The sequence below is a fragment of the Lutjanus erythropterus genome, chromosome 11 (assembly GCF_056507025.1).
Source record: "Lutjanus erythropterus isolate fLutEry1 chromosome 11, fLutEry1.hap2, whole genome shotgun sequence".
NCBI classification, from domain to species: Eukaryota; Metazoa; Chordata; class Actinopteri; order Lutjaniformes; family Lutjanidae; genus Lutjanus; species Lutjanus erythropterus.
The window spans coordinates 8168434-8190738 of record NC_139327.1 but is presented as its reverse complement, the minus strand read 5'-3'; the positions used below and the strand labels follow the sequence as shown (position 1 = coordinate 8190738).

The window sequence follows — 22305 nt, the reverse complement described above, 5'->3', positions numbered from 1 at the left end:
TCAGCTACACCAGCAGGACTTAAAGTCTTTTAAAGTATTTTGGCATCTTTAGTGACCTGAATTTTTCTTCTTTTTCATGTTTCTAAAGATCAATTTTCAGATTATCAGCAATTAGGACTGTTGGTTGACAGTGCTGAGTGAGTACAGTCTCGGCTCTCAGGCGCTTCTTCTCACTTGTCTTTGTGGGGAGGTTGAAGCTGAAGGGAATGTCTCCTCAAGGTGTACGCTGCCACTGTCGACCCCAAGACCAGAAACCCTCAAACGAGCAATCCCGCTGCTAACACCAAATTGTGGTGGAAAACCTGAAAATGAAGACACAAAGACCAAAGCTGTCTTTGTGGTGTTTTAGTAACACTTTGCAAAGGATCCGAGTGCAGTCACACGCAGAGTGTAATAATGAATAATATATAATAATATATATAATAATGAATAATGAGATGAAGGAGGCTGAGTCAGGATGTACTTTAATACTATCAGAAGTTGTCCTTCCAAAAAGAGGACAGCTGTGTGTTCAAGGACAAGTAACCAATTAGTCCCTTAGTGCAAGCAACTAAGGTACAAAGTCAGAGATGTCTTTAGCATTGTAAGGTGGGATCCAATCAAAAGTAGTTAAGTGAGTCATCTGAAGAGAAACAGATTTGTGAAATGTAACACATTGAACCCTGCAGGTTCAGGTCCAGGGTGTCTGAATGGGTGCCATGGCTGTCGTTCGGGTTCCACTGCTGATCCTGCGATGGTAACACTGAGGTTCACTCAGAACGCCGCTTAGTCGGAGCTTGACACGCTTTTGTTGGACAGTATGCCAGTACTGTCACCTCTACCTCTCTTCCTGGTCTTGGAGTGAATGTTTCTGTGCTGTTAGTCACCTGAGAGCAGCAGTCTGCTTACACTCTCAAAATAAACAAATCCTTAATCTTGTTGCAGTGACTTATTCTATTATAGGTGTCCCTGGTGGAGGAGGGACCCTTTTACAATGATTGGCATGATGCAGCAGCACCTGGAGCAGACCCGTCCACAGCTTAGAGCGCCAAGTCTTTGGTCTCAGGTCTCTCACCACTACCCAGTCACCAGGCTGCAGGCCATGAAGAAGTCCAGTGACTGGAGCTGGTAGTGTGTCCTTCACCTGGCTGTGAATGTTAGATAAAACAGCTGTAGGAGTGGAGCATGTCTTAGGGTCATCATGTAGAAAAATGCAAACGTAGTTCACTCTTGGCATGCTGCAGCCTTGGCCGCTGCATCTGTTCTGGTGTGTGAGCATCACATTTACACACACCTGGTTTGGGAGTAGAATAGCATCCAGCAGTTGTGACACAAACATGCGGTGTGCTATAGGCGTTATATGTTACGTTTCCAAATTGTGCCGAAATAATGCACAACGCCAAAAGTTTACCTACTGTCTGTGTAGATACTCTATGAGAGCTGTGAGCTCTGCTGCTTGTGCAGACAGTGAAGCAGGAAGTGATTTGGTGATGAGTGTATCATGTCCAGTTACCAAACCAACTTGTTTCTTTCTTGTGTCAGGGTTGTGTGATGCTTTTCCATCCACAAACAGTTCAAATTCTGGACTTAACAAAGGTGTTCTTGCAAATATGGTCTGGGGAAAAAAACTTCAGTTATTGTAGCAACACTGTTGTGTTCCTTTCCATCACCCCCTGCGGGGAGAGCAGTTGCAGGGTTAAGGATGTTGCATCTTTTCGCAGTGATGTTAGGCATTTCAAGCAGAACAGTGTTATAACAGAGCCATCTTGCTGCTGAAAGATGTTTTCTGCTCAAGCAAAATCAATGAAACAGCACGTGGAGAGAGCAGAGTTAGTTCAGAGTAACCTACTGTGTCTCTGGAGGCCATCACAGCTTTTTCTGCAGCTGCATCGACTCTCAAACAGTTTTGAAGTCCTGCAGCTACAGGGTCAAGTTTAGCTGAAAAGTAGGCTTTGGTTCTCCGTCTGCCTCTGTGGTCCTGGAGTAACACTGAGGTCATGCGTACTTTCATCTACAGTCTGAGTAAAAGGTCGGCTTGGATCTGGTAACCCAAGAGTTGGAATCGTCTGGAAGGCAAGTTTTAAGTCAACAAATGCTTTACTGCTTCAGCAGTCTATCTCACCTTACTCTGTGCTTGCAAGCCTCGCCCGTGGGTGATTGCACTCAGGAGCACCTCGAGGACAGTGTCATTGAGAATAAAGGATCTGCAATAGGAACACATTCCTCAAAAAGACATGACTTCTTTCTTTGTGATTGGTTTTGGAATATTTCGAGTTGCTTTTACGCTTTTTTGGGGAGAGGGATTTGCCCTCAGATGTGATCACACAATCCAAAAATGTCACTTGGCATTGGACAAATTGCAGTTTTGACAATCTAGTTTTCTGACCTTCTTCAGCCAAATGTTTCAGCAGTGCTACTGTGTCTTTTTCACACTGACCTTAACTTGGACCACAAATCATTTAATCATCAACATACTGTAACATTGCATTTCATAGTTTTAATGAGCTCAAACTTTCTTTCAGGGCATCGTTGTAGATGGTAGTTGATTCACAAAAACCTGGACGTAATCGTGTGAATGTGTACTTTTTGCCATTACAAGAAAATGCAAACCAAAACTGGCCATCTGGATGAACTGGAACGCTGAAAAATGTGTTTGCCAAATTAACTACTGAAAACCATTTACTGTCCGGTGGCACCTGAGAAAGAATGGAACATGGGTTGAGAACACTTGGAGCTCATTGTTTTACAGCATCATTTTCAGTTTGCAAGTCTTGCATGAAACGTCACTCATCTGGCTGATTTTCATCCCTGTTTTTTTTTTTTTTTACTGGTGCGCACTTAGGAGAATTTTCACAGGGAGTGATGACACCTGCATTAGTCTTAGGGACTTCCTGTAAGGCTGGATTGTTTGTGACAACACGTTTCATGTAAATAGGCCAATATGTGTTGTTTGTCTGGTCATGTCATATCAAAGTATACTTTTTTTTTTTTTCCCTATGTTTTTCTCTTAGGTTTACACAGATTAGCCAATGAAGATCTCATCATAAAACACAGGTAAAGTGGAGAGAACTGGCAGATTGGCTAAATCTAGTTCTTATGATAGTAAATGTAAGTAATACGGTCTGATACTTGTGATGCCAACCTGAGAATCACCTAAACCATCATGAAGCACAGTAGAAATATTTATTTTTATAGTTGTTCAGATTGAATGATTCTACTCATATGTACATTCAGTAGAGATAACACTAAGGCATTCTAAAAGTACTTTTCCTTCACGTGCCATGTGCTGCCTCCTCCACAGGATGGCAGCTCCAGACTCCCCGTGGATCTCTGGAGGATGGAGACCTGCTTTCAGCCAGAAGTATCAGGACTTATGGGCGCAGGGTCAGAAACATCCAGGGCTCAGGAGCACCAGTGAGTAGTGATCATAAAGTGACACAGATAAAACGTGTTAGACATGACAGATTTGTGGCTGAACTAGTGGCCGATCACTTGGCCTCGACAATGGAGGCTTATTGTTTACAATAAGCCGAAACAGAAAAGAACTAAATGGTAACAATATATCTTTTTTTCTTGGTTTGGACCAAATGAACTATACTAGAGGTAAGAGTTAAGGACAGTAAACCTTACTGCCAAAAATGTGCTTGGGATTGTCTGTACATATGCATCCGTCTCTGTTTCAATAGGCCTCCCTGTCTCATCCAAGAAGGACCCCAGCTGCCTGGACTCGGCTGTCCCCATAGTGACCGACAGTTGCGGCGTCTACGGCACGTTTTACGTGGACCTGGTGGGCAACGGCCTCAAGACCTTCAACAGTCCCGGCCGCTGTCCTAAAATGCCTCATGGTCCGTTCCATCAGCAAGGAGCTGAGACCATCCAGATATTCACCCAGCCTATGGCAAAGAGCTCGTCCCTCGGTAGCCAGGAGATGTTACCGTGGAAACAGGCCATACGCCCGCAGCCCAAGATGGGTGTACTGAGGGAGTCATGGGAAAAGAACCACAGCAAGCAGGGTGAGCAGTGGTAGACAGTATGAAATGTGACATTAATACCACTATAGAGTTTATTTACCTTATTTTCATGGTCCTACTACTTCATTTGTATCAGCACACCATATTAACTTCTGATAGATCCCTTCATATAGTAAAAATATGTCAGTACACACAGTAATACAGTTGATAATATTGTGTTATGTGTTCTTGGTTAATTCATTCTTTTCCTCTCAGAGTTGCATGCAGTGAACAGCGTCCCCATAGTGCAGACCAGGAACCAGGCCTGTCCATCCAGTATCTACAAACAAAGACTCAGTCACATCCCATCAGGCCGACACGGTATGACAAAACCTACACATCATCATCATCAAACCAGCTCCTATCTCAACAGTGAGAGTGAGTGGGAGAGAAAGACAGACATCTCACACTTTGACTTTCAGATACTGGACTGTAATCTTGTGCTTATAACATGCTTATTATTATTATTATTATTATTATATGTTATGTGTTAATAATAACATTAACAAGTTAACTGTTTGATTTTATGACCTTTATAAGCACTTATAAGACCCTTGTTGACAGTTTATAGACTTTTAATAACGTTAATAAAAGCCTAATAAAACATTTACAAACACAGTTTAACTAACTGATACTAATCAAAACAGCACTCATATAATTTAAGAAAAACAAAGTTACATTTTCCCATGACATAGGGTTAATAACCCTGTATTATGCAGTTAACTAACAAGGTATTGATCTTGCTTTCGCTCCAGGAGCTGCAAAAAGCATAGGTAACTGTTAATAAATGCATAATAACATATGTATTAATCTTTAAAATAACTACTAAAAAGCCTAGTAAAGGTGTAACAATGACATGATAGGCTAGTTAATATCAATAAATGTGTTTGTAATGCTGTTATAAACTATTCTAAGAAACTCACAAGGATTGTATTAACATTCTTAAACAGTCTCTTAAATTTCATCAAGTTTCTTATAAATGCTTATAAATGTCTTATAGTCTTATTAACACATAAGGTTAATAAGCATTTAAATTCTTTTAAGGACTTATAAGGGCCCTGTTACCTGTTAACTAACTCTTATTACAAGGATCTTAATATAAAGCATTACTGAAATGATAATAGTAATAATTGGTAATTAGTAATTAGTAAGCGTGTGTTATTTCAACTTTGTCCAGGGGGACATCCAGACTGTAGTAAAGTTGCTGGCTGTCCCCGCCTGCTGCATTACTCTGCATCATTACACCTGGTGGACATGCTGCCCCCTCCACCACCACTACCCATAGAGGACAGCACGGACACACACAGCTTCACCTCAGATGAAGGGTAAGGAGACACACACATCTCAAAAGAGACGGATGCATCGCAGATGCACCACTAATTCTCAGGTGCCACAATACACATCCAGGGCCGAGTACTGGTACTCAATACCTTTAAAGGTATCGATTAACATAACTCAGTACCAAGTAGTATGGAAAATTCTCCAGTCAAGTGATACATGCATGCATTCCTTTTGGTACCCAGATCTAGAAAAAAATTATTACTTATATGGTTTCGCTCACAGCAAGTCACTGCAAGTGTTGTTCATGAAGAAGAAACTTCAAAAAAAGGTGTTGAACGAAGTACTCTATTGGTATTGGTATCACTTTAAAGGTACTGTTATCATATTTTTTTAAATGGTACCCAGCCCTATGCATATCCCATAAAGACATTGTATATTGGAAGAATACAGACATCACAGCAAATCAGATTAATCAGTGTTGAATTGATGAGGTTCATACAACAGCCATACTAGTCTGTGTCTGTGGAGGTGACTAAGTTGGACTTTTAGATGTTCCCTAAGGACATCCAGTGTACTTGATAGTGTTACATGTCTTGCAAGACTTCCATATATACAGTAGCACATACTTTATGTTCACTGTTCTTATATCTGTTCCAGTACAGCTGAGTTTAGCTCTAATGTGACCTGTTTGGAGCCGCCTGTTCCCTTTGAAATGAAAAAAAAACAACAGGAGTTCTGTACAGTCAGACAAAACATCAAGCTGTGTGCCATGTTTCAAAAATGAGGCTTTCCTGCAGTGCATCCTCTCATGTTGGAGTTTTCTGTATGCCTTATCGGTTCGAGATGACCTAAACTTCCTTCCTTTGAGTGTGCTTTTGTCCTGTTGAGAGGCCCAAGAAATGACCACACATGGAAAAGGATAAGGATCTTGTTTGCAGAGATACATATGTGAGTTAAAAAACACAGGAAGCGAGGCTAGTTTCTGTTTCCCAACACAGGAAAATAGATTTTCATAATACATACTGAAGATAGATGGCCTGAAAACCTGTTGTTTCTCAGGACCAACTGGGAAAACAGAAACCGCTGAGTAAAGGGTGTCAGGAAGTCCAAGTACACAAAGGTAGAAGAACACTTTGATTGGAAAGAATTTGAAATATCACCAGTAATGTTGTCAGTCATTGGTTAAATCTGTGGGTATTATTACTTGGACTAAATTAACCCTTTATCTGCCGAAATTTTAAAATGTGCTCACGCTGTTTCAGCTGTACCAATCCAACAAGTATTCACATTCATATGAGTACATTTACATTTTGAAGCATATCAACGCAAAAAAAATTAATTAGCAATTTAACAGCACCACACATTACATTTATATTGAAGCTGATGAGTTACATTTATTAAAGAAAGCTTATCTAATTTTAAAAAGGTGAACTCATTTAATCTGATGAATCACTTTATTCTAAGGGCTCTACACGGACAGCTTCAGACGGCACGGATGCATATTGGGGGATGCATTGAACACATGCGTGGTAGATCAGCAGTCACAAAAAGTAGGCAGACCCTCGCACGGTCACAGACATGGATAATGTAGAATAATCACTTAAGAGAGAATTTTTTTTGAGGTCATATGAAGTGTCATTCAGAAACCTCAATAGAAGCTTCGAATGTTAAAGAAAATGACATTCAGCACATCCCTATCCCTAAGCATGACATCATCATGAGAAGAACTGCAGTGATTAATCAAATAATTGATTAGTAATTGATTATTAAATTAATCGTCACCTATTTTGATAACTGTACTACCAGTTTGAGTAATTTTTAAATAAAGAAAATCAAAATTTTCTGACTCCAGCTTCTTAAATGTGAATATTTTTCTGGTTTCTTTACTCCTCTATGACAGTAAACTGAATATCTTTGGGTTGTGAGCAAAACAAGACATTTGAGGACGTCATCTTAGGGTTTGGGATACACTGACCACACAATTTTCTGACATTTTACAACTATTAATCAATCAGTTGAGAAAATAATTGACCGATAAATCCGCTATAATAATAACCATTAGTTGCAGCCTAGACAGAAAAGTAAAGAAAAGAAGCTAAATGGATGCACAACAACAAGAACTTATTTGCATAAATGACTAATCATTCAGATTCTGATTGATTAAAAGAGTACTGAACTGTAGCAGATATTACTAAATCTTGAAATATGATTTCTTTTAGAACTGAATTTGTGTGTGTCTGTGTTTGCACAGCAGGGGGCACATTAATGATTCTTCTAATTTAAGAAAGAGGAAAACAAAAAATAAACAAACAAAAACTAGTCTCACGTGTCTCCCTGCATTTTCCTCAGCTCCAGTCGTTCTACAAAGCTGACGGTGGACATGGGCTCTCTGCAGTCAGTGTGTGCTGCGTCAGGCCACTGTGGACAACCAACACCCACCATTACCACCACCACTTCCACCACCACCACCACCACCTCCAACAACAACAACTGCAAGAGCAAGAACAGCTGCCCCTCCTACAGCCACCCTTCTACATCTTATTACATGTCAATGGATGATGAACATGGTGGAACACTGACAGCTGAGGAGGCCACCCAGTATCTGGAGCTCAGTCCAAAACCTGAGAGATGCAGGTGCAGATATAGAGATGAAATAATGAAAAGATCTTTTGTTTTAGAGAAAACATCAGTTTTGTGCAGACATTAATACAACTATTTGTTTTATGCTCTCGTCAACAGTGTCCTGCCTGAGCAGCGTCCCTCCCTGCCCCACCCCTTCTCCTCCAGCCTGGGCTACATGTGCGGGCCGGTCCGCTCCGCTCAGCTGGAGGACGATGACGGCGCCACCAACGAGCCCGAGGCCCCGCCCATCGGCCTGCGACGCGCCCGCCTCCAGAGCACGCCTTCCTCCTGCTACAGCGAATGGGACAGCTCGCTGTGGAACACCTGGAGCTCGATCATGGACGGCAACATGGCGAGCGCGCGCACCAGCCTCATCAGCTCGGTGGACAGCTGCTACACCAACGACAGCGCCAGCTTTGCCCGCTTGCTGGCCGTGGCGGCAGACAGCATGAGTGGAGCCTCTCTGTCAGGTAAGCAGAGGAGGAACCTCAGTCTGGAAGAACAGGGAAAATAGATTTGACCATTTTCATATCCTGGGAGCTAAAACAACAACAAAAAAGAAAGGCTAGCAGGGTTTGGTCCGTGTATCTTTTGGTAATTGGATTTTCTGTTCAGAAACGGATATTAAAAAACAAAAAGTGACTGGTTATTTGATTTTTATTTTAAAATGCAAAAATTAAAATTGAAATACAAGGCATTTTTCTTTGTCATGGTCAAAAGGGAATAAGCAAAATTTTAAAAATGCTTTGATTTTCATTTTCTATTTCAAATAACAAAAAATAAAATCAGTAAGACAGAAACAAAAAAAGTCCTGTTTTTTCTTTTCCTGAGATTAAAATTAATTAAATTTCCACATGAAGCTGCTTTGGAGACATATATTCAATTCACTGTCAGTTATGTTCAGTCAGACGGTGACAGATCACACGCCGAACTTGTCATTTCTGCTTCATCCAGGCTCAGCGAAGGTCAAGCTGCACTCAGGTCATACAAAGTTTTGAAATCAAACTCCAAAACTGCAAAGTAGTATTTAAATTGTTAAGTGAGCTTAAAACGGCATCAATTAACATGTTCTGCTTATTTTGTAAGATAAATCATGCAGAATCAGTTGTTTTCAATGAGCTAAAACAAAATGTTACCTGGATGCTGACATAGTTAATCAGTACAGGTCTACCACTAAATAATGTCAAGCTTCAGTGGCTCTTGGTGCAGAGAGCTGCATCTGTAACCAGTGTTACTGTTATTCTGGGGAGATCGAGCCCAGTTTACTGTGATCTTGCAAATATTATATTTTCATAAATTGTTGTTCTCATAGCTGTTTGTCATGTAGTGCTGCTTATCAGTGGTGGACAGTAGTGAAGTACATTTACTTGAGTACTGTACTTAAGTACATTTTTTGAGTATCTGTACTTTACTTGAGTATTTGTTTTTTTGTTTGTTGTTTTTTTTCCACTCCACTACATTTCAAAAACAAATATTGTACTTTTGACTCCACTACATTTCTAGGAAGGTTGTTGTTACTTTTCGACTAAGCACAGCTTTGAAGTCAGCTGTTGCTGTTTTTTCTTTTCTAAAATATAATTGGTCACATGCTGTGTTCCTCACAGAAAGAAACCAATCACAGTAGCTCCTCTCAAATGGGACTGATGTAGAAGTGGAAATACGTCCAGGCGCACTAACAAGAACAAGCAAACTCTCTCTTTCATTCAAACAAAAAGTGGTAATGGTGACGACAGGAGAAAGACAAAATTAAATCTCAAGATGTTATTATAATTATTCATTATTCCAGGTAGCTTTTTAATTAAATTGTTTTTATCAGGGTGAAAAATACCTCATAATTCATGTATATTCTGCCCCTGAAGACAGAAAGAATCTCAGTTATTTAACCCTCCTATTATTCTGAAATATTACTAACACATTTTACCCTTGGGGTCAATCTAACCCCGAGGATATTTGCCTCCAGAAAAAGATTTACAGAAAATTGTTGACCAAGTTTTTGTGTCAGGCACTTTGTTAATTTGTTGAATACATAAATAACCCCTTGATAATGAAACCTTGACCTGTTCTCTAGCGCCACCATCAGGCCAAACTTTTAAATTAGAATTAATTTATCTTGAAAAGTTTTCATCCAAATCTTCTCAAATTTACCGACAACATTAATGACCACAAGAGTATGAACCCTATTGGTTTTGGTGATGATATGACCTTTCCTGCAGCACCACCATCAGGTCAAACTTTCAGGTCAAACTTTCAGTTTAGGTAGTTTAGGCAAATTAAAGCATCTGTTGAACATTTCTTCACCACTGAAAATTATAATGATTAAATCTGTACAATGGGCAGTTTCTTCAAAGCTGGAATGTAAAATTCTGCATATCCATTTAGTAACCTACATTTTCTTCCACTCTAAAACAATGTTGAAATTCATTAATGATTGGTATCCATCACCAGACCAGTGCAATGTTCTAAAGTGATGAATAAATGTTCATGCAGCAAATATAGTGACATGGTCAAAAAAAAAATCCACCACAATATAAGCAAATTGAACATGTTTATTTTTTCTTGAAGTAGTTTTGCTTTTGTAAACATCATTGAATAAAAGTGCATTCAATGAGTTTTTCCTCATATAAACATTTTAAGTCAAGTACATTCAAAAGCTTTGATTGCTTTTAACAGTTAAAATGCCTAAAACACTGAAATGACAACAATTTATTAAACAATGTGCAAAGTAGGGATGCACAATAATTTCAGCACATCCTCTGTATTAGCCGATAAAGGCTTTAAAATGAAATATTGGTATCAGCCCAAAATGAGCAATTTTGCTGATATGGCAGGTTGAGATGTCGCTTTCATTATGTGCAGCATAATTAAAATCATTAAACATAAGAACTGTCAGCAGTAGTTTTCTTATTTTGCTAAGTGAATGTGTGCATTTTGAATAGCACTGTATTTTATGTTTGCATCTGCCAGTGGGCCATCACAATAAGAAAAAGGCAGTCTTGATGTTGTCAGCACTTCACTGCACATCGGCCAAAATGAGTTGGAAAAATATCTGTATATCAGCAAAATCCAATATTGTGCATCCCTTGCTTTGTATAAGAGTTTTTTTTGTTGTTGTTGTTGCTTTAAACGGCAACAAACAGGATAAAACATGACAAAATAAAACACTGACATGAAGATGCATTCAGTAATTAGTATTGTACCCGTGAAATGGTGTGCGGCACCACGGGTAGTTTAAATGGAGTCAACTATGAAATTAACCACCAACCATTTTGATGATCTATTAATTGCTTTGATGATTTTTTAACAGACTTGGAGAACTCCTTACAGTCGGCTTCAATCTAATTTTATGATGTGATTTTAATACAGTTACATCAGAATTTGACAACAGCTGTACTTTTTGTTTTTGATTGTATTTCTATGTTGAAGTTTTTATAGGTGTTTGTATAGACTTTGTGTAGCAGAGTGGTTCTACAAGCAAATCAGTGCATCATCAGGTGGTTTCAGAGAGTTACAAGCTTCTGTAAATGATACTGATACTACTAATAATAGAAAATGTACTTTGTAATTTGTACTTTTGAATACTTAAGTATTTTTAAAAGCAAGAACCCTAGTACTTCAACTCAAGTAAAATTTTCACTGAGCAACTTTCACTTGTAGTTGAGTAATATTTGACCAGGAGTATCTATACTTTGACTCAAGTACTGGGGTTGAGTACTTTGTCCACCACTGCTGCTCATACAATCATTTTCGCCGCAGTAGATATGAGATGCGACTTAAAAATCACCAGTATATATGTTTGTGAATGTGTGACAAATCTGGTGACAAGAGCACACACAGCTGCACAACACAACACAACACAACACACACACACACACACGCACACACTCACACACTCACCGACTGTAGCCAGTTAAAAACCAGAAAACCAGAAGGGATACAACACCGACACACATATTTGGTGCTCTTGCTGACGACCACATCCGGTCTTAGGAAAAAATTACCTTTTTTCTTTTCTGTCTATTACTGATTTCATTTTTTGTTATTCTAAATAGAAAATGAAAATCAAAGAATCTTTAATATTTCGCTTATTCCCTTGATCATGAAAAGGAAAAAACACCTTGTATTTTAATTTTAATTCTTGTGTTTTAAAACGAAAATCAAATAACCACTCGTTTTTTGTTTTTTAATATCCGTTTCTGAACGGAAAAGCCAATTACCAAAAGATACACGGACCAGGTTTGTACACAGTAAAGAAAAGTATGGAATGTGATTTTAGTCATTTCCATGTGTGGGGAAAAAAAGAATGGAAAAATATTTTTTGTTTCCAGACTGTTGCCCCTATTCTGTTTTTTAAAGTATGAAATTCACATTCTTGATGTCATCAAAAGTAAAGAAATAAGGCGCAAGTTTGAAGAAAAATGTGGCGATATCTTTGAATTTCCCCCTGAAAGTTAACAATTCAAATCATCAGCCAGAGACCTTCAGTCAATGTGCATCACAAGAACAGGATAAACAGATAGAAACTTACAAAAAATGCACAGGGATAACATTTCAATGAGGAATTATAAATTCGGGGAATCTTGATATAGTCTTACATGACCAAAGTGCTGTGCAATAAAATGAAAAAATATCAGTAGAATAGATATAGTAAAGAGAAAACATAACAGTAGAAATAACATGCACAATTAAATAATTAAAGAAACATAAAAATATAAAACGGAAGAAATAAAGGGGAATATAAAACCTTAAAGATCCTCAAAAGCCTGAGAGAACATGTGGGTTTTAAGTTTTGACTTCCAAGTATCTACAGAGGGGGAAAACTTTATTGAAAAAGGCTGGAGTTTTTGGGCGGCTACAGCCAAAGCCTGATTCCCCCTTCTTCAGCCTCAATTTAGGGACAGCTAAAAGAGGTCGCAGGGACACCAAGTGGTCTGATGAAAAGAAGGTGAAATGAGTGGAAGGTAAATGAGTTTGTAGTCGTATCATTGTACACAGAGCAATGTAACAACATGGCAGGCTGTAATCTTTACAAACTGAGTCTAAAAATCACCACAAAAGTAACTGATGGAAGCAGTGAGGAGTGATAGAAACAGAGCACAGAAGATGCACAGCAGTGGAGGAGGAGAAAGAGTCTAACCATAACTAGAACTCATTTAAGAGCATTTCCACCAGTAAAAGAAAAAAAATTATCCACATGGTAAGTCATAAGTATGAGATGACAGTCAGAATTTGCATCAGGATTTGTCATTTTGACTTTTATCTTATAATTATGACTTTATGATCATTTTTACTTTTCTGTCTCTTAATTATGATGCATTATATGTTTCAGAATTGTGATTTTATCTTCTAATTTCAACTTTTTTTTTATGATTTTGACTTTTAATCTCTGAACAATGAGTTTTTTGAGTTATCTTACAATTTCAGCTTTTTAATTTTGTCTTACTATAGGGATATTTTTTTCTTTTACTGGTGGAAAGGGGCTTCTGTTGTTCCGGCTGGCTCAACACCGAACATAATAATGAACACAAAACCAGGAAAGAAGTTTACTGCATTAAAGTTTCAAATAAATGGATAAACTGAAATGTAAAACCCAGCACCACAAAGGTGCTGTTGCAGCTGGGTGGAGAGAGAGAGAGAACTGTAAAGGTTGATAAAGTCAGCTTTTCGAGACTGGGCACGAGTCACAACACAAGCAGGGTAAATAGGAGTTTGCAGTGTTCTATCACCAGGGTCAGGCTGTTCAGAAGGCACAGGATTTTCTGTAAGAACCGGTGAAGAGAACACCTTTCTGCCTGCAAGGTCATGGCCCAGAATGAGGCTAACCCCTTCAACTGGAATGCAGGGACACAAACCCACTGATACGAACCCTGTGACCAATCCACACCTTAAATACACAGTATGCAGGGGTGCAGGACAGTTCACATCTGTGTATCAATGCATCACCACCAAGGAAAGTCAGACTTCAGATCAGACAAAGGTAACACTCCTTTGTAGGAGTATGGACTTGGATGCACCAATATCGCGCAAAATGCTAATCAGTACGGCAGGATCAGATTCAGACAGTGCTACAAAGCCATCAGTGATAAATGGTTCAAAGCCTGAGGGTTCTGAACCATCTGAACAGCACTGTGGCTGCTTAGAGTCAACAGCAGGGAGCGAGCGAAGCACAGACCCAATTAACACCACAGGTTTAAGTTTCTGCTTCTTACTTAAAGCAGGGCAGTTGGCTACAACATGGCCTGGCTTCCTGCAAAAGAAGCAAATCTGATCTGAGCTTCCATTTTTAGAGCTGGAAAGTTTGTTAGCGTAAACATAGGGAGTGGAACTATCACTAGAAACCTAATTGGGAAAATTAGACAACTGGATTATCAGTAGCTCTACTTCCTGATTGAGCTCTCCTTGAGCTCTCGCTCATGTGCAAGTTTAAGTTTTTCACGTTCCAGCTCATGCTGCCTGAGCTGATGCCTTTCCTTTGCCTCTGTCTCTAGTTATAGCTTCCTCGACTGCAGCTTTAACTCTAGCCCCCTTACCCTTAAAGCTTTGTCCTCAGTAGCTTCATGCTCACTCTGTTGCAACTCACCCTCTTCCTGGTCTCCCTCAGAGGATGCAGATGTCTGCTGATTGGGCAATTCAAGTTTTCCACACAAAACACCCTGCTCAATCAAACCATCGATATTTTTTTTCTTATTATTTGGGCTTTTGCCTTTATTGTGATAGCTGAAGACATGATAGGAAAAAGTACAGAGAGGAGATGACATGCAGCAAATGGGCTACAGGCGGGAATCGAATCGGCAGCTGCTGCAGAGGACTGACAACCTCAATACATGGTGCACACTCTACCCACTGAGCTATAAAGGCACCAGACCATCAATAATTTTTGTATGCAAGTCCTCTTTTCTTAAATTGCCAACTTGCCAATATCAGTGTTCTGCTACCAAACGAAGATCTTTTGTGCAACATAAGAGTTGCTGAGCATCAGGGTCTTTAACAAACCTGTCCAATGCCATGATGGCACACAAAAATGGACACTACTACTACTCAGTGAGTAACCAGATAATAGCACACACTGACATGAAACCCTGGCCTGTGAACCATAAAATGGCATCCACAGATGTCTCCACTGAGACTCTAACCTGACAAAGGAGCTCCCAAAAGCTGTACGAATAGTGACTACAAGCCACAAATAAATTACAACCAACACAAACAGTCAAAAAATACTGTAACGCACTAAAGTACACTCAGTACAAACTACCCCTTTAAAGTACCACACAATGTGCAGACTGCAAGAGCAGAGCTACACAATAAACAACTCACACTATCAAAAGGGAGTACAAGCCACAATGGCAGCTAAATTAGTAGCCACACACAAAAGGTAAAAGGGCTAATCAAGTGAAACAGCTTTATTTTCCTGAAGACAGGGTTCTGACTTGTCTAATCTCCTGGTCTAGAACTAACCCAGTACCCTTTCTACCTGTGGGGGTTACTACCTTACATTACCTCACTATGTTCAGTGATGCACCCGGGCACACCAGGGGTGTCACACAAAATAATTAAGTGGTGCTGGTCTCTCCAGCACCCACCGGGAGAGATCAAAAACCACCTCATGTGGCTGCACATAGATGACCTCACTAACTAAAACTAAAGGACTAGGTTTGAAATCCCGGACGAGCCCCCATTATTATGTTCCGGCTGGCTCAACACCAAACATAATAATGAACACAACACCAGGAAAGAAGTTTACTGCATTAAAGTTTGTTGAAATAAGTGGATAAACTGAAGAGTAAACCAAACACCCAACACCAAAATGGTGCTGCTGCAGCTGGGTGGAGAGAGAGAGAAGTGAACAAAAGGGCCGGCCTAAATAGACTCAGCACAGGTGTGTGTCTGTCAGGTGATCAACCTAGAGGGATCAACAGGAAACACCAGAATACTCAGGATGTAAAGAGGTGCTGGATTATTTACAAAATACTATCATATCAATATTTCATTTTTTATATATCACAGTTATCATAAATACCGGTAAATCAAGCAGTTTAGTGTGGTGCTCAACTGAAAAAAAAAAAAAAATGGAACAAAACAACAAATCTTTCTAACAGCCAAATCTGATCCAGCTGTCAAAATACATAGCATGACATATAACCAAATATTAAGGTTGTATAAGCAGTTGTGAGAAATGTAAACAACTCTTTTCTGCTTAAAGAAAACATACCTTTAATGCTGCATTCATCATCATTTCCATGGACACAGTGAATAAAGACACAGACACTGAAAATTCAATTAATTAACTTTTTAAAGTAATCTTCAGTTCTTATTTATAGAAGAGACTAAAAATGTAAAGGCAGAACAACAATATTGCATCATTTATTCAGTATGTTAAGGGAAAATAATAGGAGTTTAGGTAGCACCATTTAGTTTACTTCCTGTTTGTGCAGAGATGTTTGACAGGAGAATGAGTGTGGACTGAATGGCCAAATACAAATTGAATCAGATCATCAAATCAGGTTCACAGTTAACTGTGACCAAATTTTGAAAAACATTTTTTTTAGTTTCTCTAACACTAACTTTTACTATAAATGTATCTAAGGAAGAATAGTAAATTATCTCAGCTAATGGTCAGCAGAAAGTTTGTAAAAGTTTGAGTTGGGCACAAAACTCAAAAATCTATTGCAGTATATTTGTGCACCAAATTTAAAAAAAAGTGTTAACATTTCATCAACTAAAATATGCATCAAAGACCGTATCTATGGCTCGGTGTCTTTTCCTCTAAACTGTCACGGTGGCTCGTCCTCTTGAGTCTCCATAAACTATGGCTGCCAAAAAAAAGTCTTCAGGGAAAAGAGAGCATTTAATAGTTGTGGCTCCAGACAGATTTTTGGGCCAAAAATGACTCTTTTGATCATAAAGGTTGCAGACCCCTGTACTAGGACAAAAGCACAAGTATGGTTTAAAAAAACCTACTGAGAAGTTGGTGAAGAAAAATGTGTCAGAACTCTGTACTAGTGGCTAAAGGATCCTGGCCTGTTGTGTTTATTGCATTCATCCACTAGAGGGGGCCCTCTGTCTATGAATGATCCCAGCTGGTGACATGCAGCCCTGTAGACAGACTGATGTCAAACAACTAATCTGTCCAACAGAACCATCAAACTCAAGACACACGTTAGTTTAAAGTATTCTTATAATTTTGATGATTAAGGTTGAAAGTTTGATTCTAAATCAGTATAAAGAAGCATGCACTAGCATGTATGTGTGTGTCTGTGCTCACATGTGCTCATACATGTCAGAGAAGGTTTCCCATCAGCGCATGTCAATAGTTCTGCATGTGTCTGTTGGTATAAAAGACAAAGACATGCAGTGCAGTATCTAAGGTGGCACCAGGCAATTACTTAGGACCTTTCAGCAAATTGAACCTCCAGATGAGTCATCCCCCCCCCCACCCCCGAGTCCCCTCATCAGTCACTCTGCTCTCCCTCTGCAGGGCAGGCACCGTTCAGCCTTATTCCATTTGCCAAACTCTCACTTTTGGCTGTTTTCTGCCTCTGATATTTTTCCACACATACAGCAGTGCAGCGTGAACAAAACCTCTCAGTGTTTTTTCTCCCCTAAAGTGTTGATAATGCAGCATTTTCACAATGGCTGGTGTTAAACTTTAATATCATGATTTCAAAGCCTCAGATCGGATAAAAGTCCTAACCCACTAATGGCAAAGTTGCTGACCCAGAGCTGTGGTCATTTTGCATCCTGAAAGGGATAGTTGAAAGCTTTTAAAGTGTGGCTGTATGAGGTACTACTATATCAATAGTCAGTGTATTACCTACAGTAGATGGCAGTCTGCACGAGTAGTGGTGCAGGAAGCTAAGCAATGTACTGCTGTGGACAGGGTCGGCCTAAAAAAGTAAGTATCAGGTTAAGTGTACGCTATATTTAGAATATTGTCACTGCTTCACCTTGCTGTCAGATAGACTTTTCAGATGGGAAACTGCTGTACATGAGCCAAACTCTCCAAAGCCACCAGACTCCACTGGCAAAAACAGTCATTTTACCTCATAGAACAGAGGCTGCAGCTGCCTCGATCAATTAGCTTCTTTTTTCGGTTGTGTTGTGTGACTTTTGTAAATCCAAACTAACATGCTAAAACACAGAAGTCACACAGTAACACGAACAAACTAACAGATTGAGGCAGCAGTAGATGAGAACAATTCCTGAGGTAAAATTACTGTTTCTGTCGATGGAGTTTGGTTGCTTTGGGGCGAACAATGTTTAGTTTATATAACAGTGGTTTAGGTGTCTAAAATCTGTTTTGCTGCTGACCCCGTCCACAGCAGTACATTGCTTATCTTCCTACACCGGTACTGCTGCTGGTCCTCCAAACTATAGGTGTACTGACTGCCATCTACTGTTGGTGATACACTGACTATAATACAACCCCACTTCAAAAAATCTGAACTATCCCTTTAAAGTGTATTAATATGAATCCAAAGCCTCAGATAAGATGAAACTCCTTACTCACTAATGGCAGACTTGCTGACCCACAGCTGTGGTCACTTTTTATCTTTAAGATTTAAGGAATCATATGCATCAAATCAGGAAGTAGGGCTTTCATCCATGTGACTTTGTATTAAGTGGACATTAACATGAATGGACCTGAAGGCAGGCATTTCATCTGGATATTTACCAAATACTATTAATATTCTTATTTAATGCAAGTTTAGTTGTCAGAAGTTTTCATTTTGAATTTAGTTTTAGTTTTTTTCACTTACTAAAGGTTACAGTTGGTTTAAAGTCACATTTTGCTCTCCTTTCGGTTTTGATTTGTTGTAGTCAAGATTCAGTCAGTGGAACTTTGAATCTTAGTCAGAATTTGCTCTGACAGTTTTATGATGCTGTCATGGATTGTGCTGAAGGATATTTCTCCCGGCTATAAAAATTCCAATGAGAAGTAAACAAACCTTGGACCGTGTGTTTGGTCATCTAGGCTGAGATTGTGTTCCTGACTTACTGTAATTCTTTCATGTCATATAAAACTACATGCCTCAAGTTTGTTGGAAAAAGTGCTGACACACACTGTTGCATAACACACAAACTGATCTTTCCCTAACCAGGTGTGTTTTTGTGCCTAAACCTAACCAGACCTCAACCACAGTGTCACACCAGATATTAAGGACAAAAGACGACAGACGTACCATGATGACAGTGCATCACTATTAGTTATCAGACACTGATACTGTTTATCACATGACAAAACAAATTTTTTATACTGTATATTACTGAGGTCTGCTGGATTCTGTGTCATCTTTCACTAAGTAGAACTCTGATTCAATAAAGTAGCCAGAGCTGCAATGATTAATCAATTATTAATCAATTATTAAATTAATCACCAACTATTTTGAGCACTAATTAATCAGTTTGAGTCAGAAAAAATTATAATTCTTTGACTTCAGCTTCCTAAATGTTAATATTTTCTAGTTTCTTTACTTTTTTATGACAGTAAACTGAATATTTTTGGGTTGTGAACAAAACAAAACATTTGAGGACATCATCTTGAGTTTGGGAAAGACTGATTGACAATTTGACAAGAAAATAATTTGACAAGAAAATAATTGACCACTTAATTGATTATGTTATACAGTTCACTATATATTGCAATTGCAAAAATCCTTATGTTAAATGTTCACCAAATGAGTTAGTATCTTTATCAGTTGTAAGAAATAATAAATAATTTTGTCACAAGACTAGATATTTATCACCTGAATACACACAAAGTTTTGAACTACAGTAGCAGAATCAACATACATAATATGTTCTAGAATCAGTCAACACTAATAATTGATATTTACTTTTGTAGACACTCTGTCGTTGCGTCTATTCAGGTGTTTTGTTTGTCCTCCTGGACAGAGACGGCTATTTCATCTTGTCTTTACTCATCAGGACATAATTAACACAGACTCTTTTGTCTATTTTTTCCATTTGCACTGTCATTACAATTTAGCAGTGAAATAAATGCATGTCAACAAACACTTATCAACGTTTTTGTCAACAAAAGTACCACTGCTGGTCAGCAAGGAAACAGTTAAAGATCTAGTAAGTCCTGAGTTTGTCACCACAGAAACATGCAAATAAACACCCAGCCACATTTGAATGATTGAAAACATTGCCAAGTATTTAAAATTAGGTCTCAAAATCATGAAAAAATGAGCAGTTTTTTCTGCTCTAAAATGTTGGGGGCTGAAACACGGACGCTACGCCTAGCCGCTATATGGGACATGTTTGAGCCACCAGAGCCAGAGGACGGTGACAGGATTTTCTTTTTTTTTATTTCTTCTGTATCGGGTTGTTGGAACTGACGTGAGCTGAAGTGAACTGCTGAGCTGATCTGGACTGAGAGTTGCTGAGGGTACATTTGTAATCGACCATTAGGGATCCCATTAGGGTTCACTGGGCTTCTATGGTGTTTGGGGACCATGTCACCGAGCCATGTTTCAGGTCCACCCAAAAAAACCCTGAACACAGTAATCATAAACAACAGTGTCTCAGTGTCTTCACATGTTTTCAGCAACTATTTTCTAACATGTATAATATGTTTAGAAGGAAAAACTCTTTTTCCTTTACAGAGTGAAAGAAAATATTCAGCTTTACACTGACTCAGACAAAAGCCCTGATGTTCCTATCTCTGACCCATCCACACTGAGGTTAAGTGGCTTTAAGGATAAAGACAGTGCAGACTAATCAGCAGGAGCAGCTTGTTTCAGATTGGGACACAGTGTAATGTGCACTTTCACTCTCACATTAATTGGCAGAACCTTTATAGCTTGAACCCTTCAGCTTAGAAAGAACTCTTATTATTCCTGGACAGCTGCACTCACTGAGCTCTTTGAAATGTACCAGTACCTTTAGAATCCACAATGTGGCTGATGTGAATTGCCAATGTTTGTTTTGGTTCTATTTCCAGTGACAGACAGCTGCTTCAAAGAAGCTTCTAAATTTGCTTTTCCCCGAAGAATCAGCGTGAAAGGTGCTGCTCGGAGGGTCTTGAAATGTTTACTCGTTCTGCTACCTTATCCGAAGGCTAAAAAAAAAAAAAGGTTTCTGTTTTAATATAATCGCTCCACTCGATATTGAAATGCACGTCAACATGTCGTCCTCTCGTGTGTTGCAGACTTCTCTCCGCCGGCCTCCCCCCTCAGCGCCTTGTATCCGTCATTTCGTGCAGAAGGCGACTCGTTCGGGGAGCTGGAGGACGTGCCTGCGTGGGACTGGAACATGGCCTGGGTGGAGGAGATGGAGGCTAAGTACAGAGCACAGTATCCTGGCAGAAACACCAGAGCCTTTGACACTTAGCGACTTTGCCAGAAGAGTCTTGAATTTTGAGAACTTAAGAAACGCCTCGCAGCGATGCCAGAACTGCAAGAAGAGAAGAGAAGACAGACATGATGCTGCAGCAGTTATTGATTTACTTTTTTTTTTGGACAAATTTAAAGGTCTGAATAATTCAGGGTTTGACGTTCCTCTGTCAAGCACAGATAAATATCTGGATGTGAAATATAATTGGAGCCAGCTGTCGATGTCTGAGACACCTCTGCTCATTGATGCACGTCTGTTGTTTGTCTCTAATAGTTTTCCCAGTTTACCTCAGGGCAGTCCGGCTACTATTTTGCATCCTTCAAATGACTTCCATTGAGTTTCTAAAGTTTTTTTTTCTTTTTTTTTCCCTCTCCGTATCCTTCCCACTCATTAAAGAATAGGATAATGAGAATCTTCCCTGGGGATGTTCTCACCCAGTGTGTTTTGAAAAGGCCAGAAAGACACAAAGACAGGATGGGAGACAGTGAGACAGCAGCCATTAGTAGGCAGAAGAAATGCTGGAGTTTGTTTCCTGTTTTCATTTGTTTGTTGCAGGATTGGTTTGGGGCTGAAGTCCCACCAAACACAACGCAGCACACAGAGTTTTGTACAAACCGCTTTCCTGGTCGAGTGTATATATGCAGCATATTCAACCAATGTTATTTAAAGAATTGTAAACACATTCCAAATCTGTCTTCCTGTTTATTTTGGTGATTTCTTCAACATTCTGGGAATTATTTTATATACATGAAGATTGTTTTTGTCTTTATACACCATCTCCACTTTTTACTGTTACATACATTTTGCATTAGAAAAAAGATTCTGTAGTTGAGAATAGCAGAAGTAGAAAAAGTTATTTTTTAAAAAGTGATTATTAACTGAAATAACTTGGGGTTTTATCTTTGAATAACTTGAGTTTTAGTAAGAATTCAACAGAAGCTGTTGTAAAAGTTGAAGTGCTGCATGCATAGCTTAGTCTCTGCATGCTTGATGATGTTTTTATCTATATAAATTCACTAATGATAATAGAATCAAAATTTTACATCTTGTAAAAATTAGAATTTTATTTTGCTCACAT

General features: G+C 39.1%; 1 protein-coding gene across 2 annotated transcripts in view; it reads left to right on the top strand.

The window, feature by feature from the left end:
• The window catches only part of robo4 (roundabout, axon guidance receptor, homolog 4 (Drosophila)), a 44542-nt gene extending 22633 nt beyond the window's left edge, over window positions 1–21909 (top strand). For both annotated transcript variants that reach the window (XM_084730689.1, XM_084730690.1), the window contains exons 12-19: window positions 2991–3033; window positions 3281–3393; window positions 3666–3992; window positions 4206–4310; window positions 5167–5314; window positions 7620–7904; window positions 8010–8362; window positions 21043–21909. In XM_084730689.1, coding sequence (XP_084586815.1) covers window positions 2991–3033; window positions 3281–3393; window positions 3666–3992; window positions 4206–4310; window positions 5167–5314; window positions 7620–7904; window positions 8010–8362; window positions 21043–21224 — 1556 coding nt within the window. In that variant the 3' untranslated portion in view covers window positions 21225–21909. The remainder of the gene's footprint in view (window positions 1–2990; window positions 3034–3280; window positions 3394–3665; window positions 3993–4205; window positions 4311–5166; window positions 5315–7619; window positions 7905–8009; window positions 8363–21042) is intronic.
• The last annotated feature ends 396 nt before the right edge of the window (window positions 21910–22305 follow it).